This window comes from Trichechus manatus, unplaced genomic scaffold, assembly GCF_000243295.1.
Source record: "Trichechus manatus latirostris isolate Lorelei unplaced genomic scaffold, TriManLat1.0 scaffold00113, whole genome shotgun sequence".
NCBI classification, from domain to species: domain Eukaryota; kingdom Metazoa; phylum Chordata; class Mammalia; order Sirenia; family Trichechidae; genus Trichechus; species Trichechus manatus.
Genome location: NW_004444049.1, coordinates 8,394,133 through 8,402,578, shown reverse-complemented (window position 1 = coordinate 8,402,578; position 8,446 = coordinate 8,394,133). Strand labels below are relative to the sequence as shown.

The following is an 8,446-nucleotide window of genomic DNA, read 5'->3' as shown; positions in this document are numbered from 1 at the left end:
GCCGGACGCGGAGCCGCCAGGAAGCGCGGGAGGGGGGCGGGCCCGGGGGGGGGCGGACCGCCTGGTAACCCCTCCCTGTCCGGGCCCGGTCCGGGGCGGGGCAACCCGCTGACCCCCTCACCCCGCCCGGCCTCCGCCCTCCGAGCCCTTCCGAGATCTGCGCTCCCCGGGCTCCCAGGGGAGTCTCCGCCCCCGACCCCGCGCCCCCCAGGCTGAGCCGAGCAGCTCCCGCAACTTCCGCGAGGGGGCAGGGGCGGGGTCACGAAATGGGCCCTCATGGCCGGGGGCGGGGCTTCTCCTCAGGGGCAAGATAAGGCATCCCGAACTGGGACTAGCAGGACACCGGGTGGGGGTTATTAAGGCTGGGGGTGGAAGATGCCCAAGGTATTGGGGTCAGAGTGGCATTAGCCCAGCTCAAGTCGGGTGCCGCTGACGCAGCATCCTGGCCGGGCCAACCCCAGCCCCGACAGCCCTGCACTGCCTCTGGCAGAGATGGGAGATGGCGCCAGTGCTGCCCCTGGTGCTGCCCCTCCAGCCCCGCATCCACCTGGCGCAGGGGCTCTGGCTCCTCTCCTGGCTGCTGGCACTGACCAGTGGCCTCACCATCCTCTGTAGTGGGCACCTCCTGGTCCAGCTGAGGCCCCTTGGCACCTTCCTGGCTCCCTCCTGCCCGTTCCCTGCTCTGCCCCAGGTTTCCCTGGCAGCAGGGGCAGTGGCTCTGGGCACAGGCGTGGTGGGTGCAGGAGCCAGCCGGGCAAGTCTGGATGCGGCTCGATACCCTCCCTGGCGAGGGGTCCTGGGCCCGCTGCTGGTGACCGGCACTGCCGGGGGTGGAGGCCTCTCGGTCTTCGCCCTGGGGCTAGCCCTAGGTTTGCCTGGGAGTCTGGGCGAAGGGCTAGAGGAGGGCCTGGGGACTGCCTTGACTCGCTACAAGGACACAGAGGTGCCCGGACACTGTCATGCCAAGCGGCTGGTGGACGAGCTGCAGCTGAAGCACCACTGCTGCGGGCGTCATAGCTACAAGGATTGGTTTGGGATCCAGTGGGTCAGCAGCCGCTACCTGGACCCCAATGACCAGGATGTGGCTGAGTGAGTGATTGGCTTCTTCTCTACCTCCCCCTGGACAGGCTCCCTCCTGCTGCCTTGAAACCCTCCTCATCCAAATGGGCAATAGAGCCTAGCATTCTAGAGACTGGATACTGGTCTGTTTATTAGCTGTGTGACCCAGGACAGGGCATGTTACCAAACCCCTCTGAGCCCAGTTCCTCATCTGTAAAATGGAGCTAATACTAGTACCTGTCACACAGGCGTGTTGTAAAGATAAACGAATGATTGCATGCCTGATATACAGTAAAGCCGTCAGTAGACGTTTTTACTGTCATTTGTCCCTTCTCAGCTCCTGGGCCCCCCAGCTTCTCCCCTAGTCCTCTGTCTCTAGACATCTTAACACCTCGCCCTCCCTTTGCAGCCGGATCCAGAGCAATGTAGAAGGCCTATACCTGATCGACGGGGTTCCCTTTTCCTGCTGCAACCCCCACTCACCCCGGCCTTGCCTGCAAAGCCGGCTCTCAGATCCCTACGCCCACCCCATCTTCGATCCCCGGCAGCCCAACTTAAATCTCTGGGCCCAAGGGTGCCACGGGGTACTGCTGGGGTATCTGCAGGGCTTGGCAAGCACCCTGGGCAGCATGCTGGCTGTCACCTTCCTGCTACAGGTGAGTCAGCAAAGCGTCCGAGGCCTCCCTCCATCTGGCCCTCACTGCCTCCAACCTAGACCCCCTGGGACTGCTGACCCTCCTTGACCTCTGCTCCCTTGTTTCCCCCACAGGCTCTGGTGCTCCTGGGCCTGCGGTACCTGCATACGGCGCTGGAGGGGCTCGGCGGGGTCATCGATGGGGAAGGAGTGACCCAGGGCTATCTCTTTCCTGGTGGGCTGAAAGACACACTGAGAACAGCCTGGCTGCAGGGAGGGGTTGCCCACAGGCCAGCCCCTGAGGAGGCCCCACCAGAAGAGGCACCTCCTGAGGAGGGTCTGCCTGCAGCCTAGTGGCCTGGAGCTTGGGGTGAGGTGGGGGCATATCTGGAAGCCTCACAACCCCTTACCAAGGCTCCCAGTGAGGGTCCCTGGGATTAGAGGGAGGAGAGTAGTCAGCCAGCTGAACTGGAGTGAGGGAGGAAACCAGGAGTCCTAGGACCCAGATCTATGTGGCAGAAACCACCAGGGAAGAGAAGGAAACTGGGTGATGGGAAGTGGCATGGAAAGGACTGGAGACCACTTGTGGAGCACAGACTCAATAAAGCTTTGGGACTGAAGCCACTGTCCTTCTCTTCAAGGGGGCAGGGCCCTGAGACAACTGACTTCTGTCTGATGGAGAAGCCAGGTCTCCAAGGTTTTGACCCTGGCTCGACCTGGGCAGCAACTGGTGCCCACGTAGATGTGAGATAAGATTGCCAAGAACCAGACTGCTAAGTGAAGGTCAGAGAGGCCCCTCCAGATTGAGATTCTTTATTCCAGAGGTAGGAGGGGGGTCAGCATGCTGAGGTGGGAGGGTCCAGCCCAGCTCCTCCAGCCCCCCAGTGCATGCCCAGCCCCGATAAGTTACCCAGTTACTCAGCTGCCCTCCCTCTTGAGTCCATCTGTCCTTCTGCTCTGCCCCACAGGGCTGACCTGGCTCAATACAAGGGCCACTTGTCCCCAGCCTGTGGGCAGCACCACGTGGCAGGCTGGGGGAGAGGAGAAGCAGCTGGGCCACGCCCTGGGGCTGGAGGGGCAGAGGGGCCGCCGGGCTCAGAGGGGTCAGGACTTGGAAAACCACATCCTGGGCAGGCCAGGCGCCCAGTCCCACAAGGTCTGTGCCTGCGATGAGGTGGTAGTCAGGGTGCGGTGGCCGCTGTCACACCTCCATGGCTGGGTCAGAGCCCCGGCCCTGCCGCTGCAGCTGCTCCTCCTGCTTCATCTTGGGCTTCTCTGTCCGTGTGTGCCACACCAGCACCTGTGCCAGGAGGGTTTCCATTAGAGCCGGGCCTGTGGAGCCCTCAATGTGGAACATTCTCTATGCCCTCTACACACACAGTGTTGGCTGCAGAGTGTGAAGAGCAGAACTGGGAAGGCTCTGGTGTCTAAAATGGGTCCTTACCTCTTACCCTCTCTGTGCTACAGGGGTCCCTAGACTCTGGGAGACAGAGTGGCAGGAGATCACTTTCCCTCCCCGACTCCCAGCTTCCCCTTCGAGTAAGCAAGATTGAATCAGAGATCTTGAAGGTTCCTCCTGGTCAATCGCTCATCTCTTTACCCTCCTCCCCAGGCTCTCACTCCCCTTCTGTCATCCCAGAGCCTGGCTTCTGAGCCTGCTTCTGTCCCCTCACCCGAGTGCAGTTGGCAGCCCGTGGCTCCAGGTCCTTGGGATCCACGAGGTGGCTCAGGAGACTGCTCTCCAGGTGGCCCCGGGGAGCAGTACCATCAAACTGGGCATTAGGCTTGGCCAACAGCAAGGGCAGGGCGACAGCAAATCCTGCCATATCCATGGGGAAAGGCCTGTTGGGTTCCCACGCTGTGTGGAAGCCCACAACCCGGCCATCCTGTACCCGCGGGCCCTCGAATCTCAGGCCGCCTACCAGCCCCACGGGCCACACTGAGACACCACGGGTCCAGCGCATCTATAGGAGGCCAGGAGAGAAGAAACAGAGACAAGGTGGCCCAGTGGAAAGGGAGCAGCAGGAAGGACCACGTGAGTCACTCTCCCCAACTGCTCCCTCCTCCTTTTCCCAGCAGCCACCAGCAACACTGGTAACCAAGGCAACAGATGAAACTGCCCCCACTTGGCCTCCTTCCCCATCCCCACCCCAGTGCTCACCTCCTCAAAGAGCTCCCTGCTATAAGTGTTGTCATCGTCAGCAAAGTACACGACTCCCCGGGTCCCTGGTGGCGGTGGGTCCTTCTCCCCACCTACAGCACCCCCACCACCCCGGAGCCAGTCCAGGGCCTTGTTCCGCTGCTCTACACCACGGGGCCGAACCCAGCCTGGCTCACCCTCCCGAAGCCGCTGGGCCTTGGGGGTGAGGACTGCCAGGTGTGTGAAAAGGAGGCCGGAGGCAGCTAGCAGCCCCGAGACCAGCGGGGTGGGGCCCTCAGCATCCTCCACCAGCAGCCAGTGCAGCCGGGGCACCAGACTCAGTGTCTGGGACAGGCGCACCAGCTCCGCTTTCTGCACCAGCCTGCAGGGGAGAGACAAGAGGGGAAGTGGAGGTACCATTTGCCCACTCCAGCTGGGACATGTGGCTTCTCCTGGGCCCCTTCTAGTACCCCCCATGGCCTGTTCCCAACCACTACCCAAACTTTCCACTGACACCTGCCCTGTCCCTCCAGTCCATGTCTGTCACCCACCTCAAGCCCAGGGCTTTGACTGTGGGAGACTCTAAGTTAAAGGCACAGGCTTTGACAGATCTGGATGTGAATCCCAGCTTTGTAACTTATTAGTTGAGATGCCTTGAGAAAATGGCTCAATCTCTCTAAGGCTCAGTTTCCTCGGCTATGAAGTGGGAATCGGAAGTCCTGTGGTGCAATGGGTACAAGCTCGGCTGCTAACTGAAATGGTGGTGGTTTGAACCCACCCAGAGGCTTCTCAGGAGAAAGAAGCAGTCATCTATCCTCATAAAGATTATACCCTAGGAAACCCTACGGGGCAGTTCTACTCTGTCACATGGGGTCGCGATGAGTCAGAATCGACTTCACGGCACCTGACAACGAAGTGGAAATAACAATATTTTCTAACAATGTTGTTTTAAAGATTAAATAAGATAATGACTTTCTAAAACACCAGTAGGCCAAGGTCCTTTTCCTCTGGGTTTCCAGGTGGCAAACTTCTATTAGAGGAGCCCTGGGGAGAATGAATGATTTAGCTGAGTTTAGAGACGAAGTGGAGTGTGTGGCTCAGCCTCTCTCCTGGGCTTCTTTATCCTTCAGATCTGCCTGCCTGTCCCAGGGTCAGTAGGGAGGGGGCCTGTGGTGGCCTGCAGCTGCCTGTGCCTGGGGTAGGTCAGTCACCTGATTCCAGGGAGGCGCGTTAGCCGACCCTTTTGGCTACAGATCCAAAACCATTCTCCAATTGGTTTTATCTGTAATAAAGCTATATTTTGATTTTTTAAAATTTTTAATGTAAATCACTTAGCACAGTGCCCGGCAGCATGTAAACACACCATAAATAATAGCTGGTATTAACTATTTCCAGACCCTGCTATGCCAAAGCCCTTTCAACTTCAATTTAGTCAGGCGTTCTCAAACTTTCTAGCCAAAGGCTCCCTAAGGAGAGAGAGTAAACTCACTAGCAAGGTCAAAATTTCTTTGAAGCTTTACTGTTCCATTTTAAAATTTAGCAGGAATTTTGTGTTCTACTTCATAGTACATCCATATCTATCTTAATAGACAACCATTTCCTCACTAATCTCTGAATAAAAATGTGCTTCATTTATCTTGATGCTTGGCACGTTCTAGTTTGAGGAACATCCTCTGGCCCAGTGGCTCCCCAAACTCCTCATCAACCCCAATCTCTTGGTCGATGCAGCCCTCCTGGGGCACCAGAGCCATACCTGGCATAGGTGGGGGTGACAACATAGATAGTAGGCAGGGCCTCGGGTTCAGGGGGCTGGGCAGGGGCAGGAGGTGGGCGTCGGAGATCCGCTTGCAGCTGGGAAATCTTCAGATCCTTCTGCCGAAGCTGCTCAGCCGCTGCCCGCAGGGGAGGGAGGCAGTCACATGGCTGGCCTGGTCCCAGGAGGCAGCGATGGGGGGAAACGGATGGGGGCAGAGAACCACAGCATGCTCAGCATCTCAAAGGACCTAACCTCATTCAACTCCTAGTCAAGGAATACCCTTACATCTCTAACAGCCTTTTCTAAACCCCTGGTGGCGGGGAACTCACTGCCTCAATTAACAGTCCCTGGGTGGTGCAGGGAGCCCTGGTGGCGCAGTGGTTAAGGGCTTGGCTGCTAACCAAAAGGTCAGCTGTTGGAATTCACCAATTGCTCCTTGGAAACCCTATGGAGCAGTTCTACTCTGTGCTATAGGGTCACTGTGAGTACAAATCGACTCAGCAGCAACAGGTTTAGGTGGTGCAAAGGGTCAATGAGTTCAGCAGTTAACTGAAAGGTCGGATGTTCGAGTCCACTCAGAGGTGTCTCAAAAGAAAGGCCTGGTGATCTGCTTCCAAAAAACCAGCCACTAAGAACTCCATACAGCACAGTTCTACTACACACATGGGGTTGCCATGAGTCAGAATCCACTGGACAGCAACTGTTTTTTTGGTTTGGTCTCCATCCTTAACAAATTTCATCCGTTACAATTTTCTTTTGGATATTGAGCTTATTAACTGCCTCCATCCTTTGTACCTGCTGGTCCTAGTTTTGCCTTCTGGAATCACAAAGAACAAGTCCATCTCTTTAAACAGGGCAATCTTTCAAATATCTGATTGGGGCTATCCCTAAATCTCTGCATAAGAGGTAGTGAGGGTTCGATCCGTCCCCTTGGCTGTGAGATCAAAGACTTGTCATTAAATTCATTCGTTCCATCTCTAGATAAATATTTATTGAATGATCCTACAAGTGAGGCACTGCCTTAGGTGCTGGGGATACAACAGGGAACAAAACAGGCATGGTTCCTGCCCTCATGGGGCATTCAGTTCGGTGGAAGAGGCCGACACGAAGCCAAGAAACAAATTAACCAAATCATTACAAATGGTGATAACGGCCACGAAGGAAACAGGACAGAGGATAAAGAGTTGGGAAGAGGAAGGGTTAATTTAGCTACGTGGTCGGAAAAGGCCTCTCTGAGGAGGTGACATTTAAGCTGAGACCTGAGGGATGAGGGGGCAGCCGGGAAGAGCCAGGAGAAAAGCTTTGCAGGCAGAGGGAACAGGTTAAGAGCTTGAGGGAGCAATGAGCATGAGGGTTTCGAGAAACCGTTAGGCCAGCCGAGCGGAAGCAGAGTGCAGGAGAGGGCTGGGAAATGGGGCTGGAGACGCAGACGCGCAGGATCATGCGGGGCCTTGCGGGCTGGGAAAGAGTTTGGATTTCATCCGAGGTGCGGCAGGGGGTGCGTCCGGGCCGCCGAGGGCTGTCCGGAGTGCCGAGCGGGATGACTAGGTCTGCGCGGGGGCTCGTCCCCAGGGCGGGATGCACAGCCGCGGGCGCGGCGCCCTCGGGCCGGCCGCCGCACCCCTGCCCAGCCCCGCTCACCGAGCTGCACCAGTGCGTAGAGGAGGCCGGCGATCGACACCAGGAAGTAAGCGAGAAACACGTTCTTCAGCTTCAGCTTCATGGCCGCGCCGCCGGCAGCGCCGGGACTTGCGGGGTCCGGTGGGGGTCCCGGGTCTCCGCCCTCCCACCTTCAGGCCCCGCCCCTACAGCGGCCCAGCCCGGCCTCCCGCGCGCTCCGCGCGGCGGGAGGGCTCCCGGGCGCTGGGGCTGTCTGCTCCCGCCGGGCCCACTTCCGGTCAGTCTGCTTTCCCCCTCCACCACCACAAGGTTAATTTCCGGTCCCATTGCTTAGTTCCGGGAACTACGGGGATGAATGACGTCATCTCCGGCATGTCAAGACGCGTGGCCGGTGGTCAGAACCCCTGGTGGGAGCACGTGGGACCTAATTCTAGACCACCAGGAGTGAGGCGTTGCCGGGCAAATCCGGTCCCTGTGCCCAGATTTTCTCCTTATACTCATTCATTCATCCCAAACATCCAATCACAGTTGTTACAGGAATGAACGAAATCTAGGACCTATCATGTACCAGGCTTGTGCTCTGGGAGTCTCTCATGCAATCCTCATTATAATTATTAGGTGGTGGTGTCCCCATTTTATAGATAACTAAAGCTGAGAAAAGTATATAAATTGCCTTTGGGCAACTTTCTTCTGTGTCCCATCTAGGCGTCTGATTCTAGGATCCATACTGTTTCCCCTGCCCATTTTTCACCAGATGACTGGGAGAGGCGGGGGGTATGCCAAGGCTGTGGGCTACCTCCCAGGGAATTGGGAATTCCTAAACTGGTGAATTCCCAGTTGATGATTCCCCCCACATCCTCACAGGCACAAACCATCTTAAGCAGTCATTTTCCCTTAAAAAAAAAAAAAATTTTTTTTTTTTTTGCAAAATAATCTCTTAAGATTGTTCATCAGTCTACAAAATGGAGGAAACTATTTCGTGTGCCTAAAACGATGGGAAATTTTTAAAAAGTGCTGTTAGGTAAAGAAAAGCAGCCTTTACTGCAAGAACAACTAGTCGTAGGATTATTTCTATCACAAAGAGGGGCATGATCATCTCTGGTCACCACTTATTACCCCCACCTGGTGGCGCAATGGTTAAGCACTGAGCCACTAACTGAAAGGTTGGCGGTTCCCACCAGCCACTTCTCGGAGAAAAGACCTGGAGATCTCCTCCCATAAAGATTTGTTGTTGGAT

General features: G+C 56.6%; 2 protein-coding genes across 3 annotated transcripts; one reads left to right on the top strand and one right to left on the bottom strand.

Annotated features, from left to right (window-relative positions):
- Positions 1-300: 300 nt before the first annotated feature.
- Positions 301-2,270, top strand: ROM1 (retinal outer segment membrane protein 1). Its single transcript, XM_004383941.2, has 3 exons — positions 301-1,089; positions 1,469-1,715; positions 1,829-2,270. The coding sequence occupies exons 1-3, from the start codon at positions 500-502 to the stop codon at positions 2,045-2,047; spliced, it is 1,056 nt and encodes a 351-aa protein (XP_004383998.1). The 5' UTR covers positions 301-499; the 3' UTR covers positions 2,048-2,270.
- A 220-nt stretch (positions 2,271-2,490) lies between these two features.
- B3GAT3 (beta-1,3-glucuronyltransferase 3) lies at positions 2,491-7,629 on the bottom strand. Of its 2 annotated transcripts, none has more exons than XM_004383847.2 (5): positions 7,231-7,629; positions 5,587-5,761; positions 3,855-4,215; positions 3,367-3,657; positions 2,491-2,993 (listed from the first exon to the last, which is right to left on the bottom strand). In XM_004383847.2, the coding sequence occupies exons 1-5, from the start codon at positions 7,310-7,312 to the stop codon at positions 2,895-2,897; spliced, it is 1,008 nt and encodes a 335-aa protein (XP_004383904.1). In that variant the 5' UTR covers positions 7,313-7,629; the 3' UTR covers positions 2,491-2,894. The 2 variants fall into 2 exon arrangements, with proteins under 2 accessions (XP_004383904.1, XP_023594023.1); XM_023738255.1 differs by having other exon boundaries at positions 2,497-2,993; positions 5,587-5,725.
- Positions 7,630-8,446: the final 817 nt, after the last annotated feature.

Coding starts and splice junctions, on each gene's coding strand:
- ROM1 (XM_004383941.2), top strand. CDS start 500: ATGGCGCCAGTGCTGCCCCTGGTGCTGCCCCTCCAGCCCCGCATCCAC. Junction 1,090..1,468: donor AATGACCAGGATGTGGCTGA/GTGAGTGATTGG, acceptor CTCCCTTTGCAG/CCGGATCCAGAGCAATGTAG. Junction 1,716..1,828: donor CTGTCACCTTCCTGCTACAG/GTGAGTCAGCAA, acceptor TTTCCCCCACAG/GCTCTGGTGCTCCTGGGCCT.
- B3GAT3 (XM_004383847.2), bottom strand. CDS start 7,312: ATGAAGCTGAAGCTGAAGAACGTGTTTCTCGCTTACTTCCTGGTGTCG. Junction 5,762..7,230: donor CTACGCACTGGTGCAGCTCG/GTGAGCGGGGCT, acceptor TCCTGGGACCAG/GCCAGCCATGTGACTGCCTC. Junction 2,994..3,366: donor GGGCTGCCAACTGCACTCGG/GTGAGGGGACAG, acceptor CTCCTGGCACAG/GTGCTGGTGTGGCACACACG.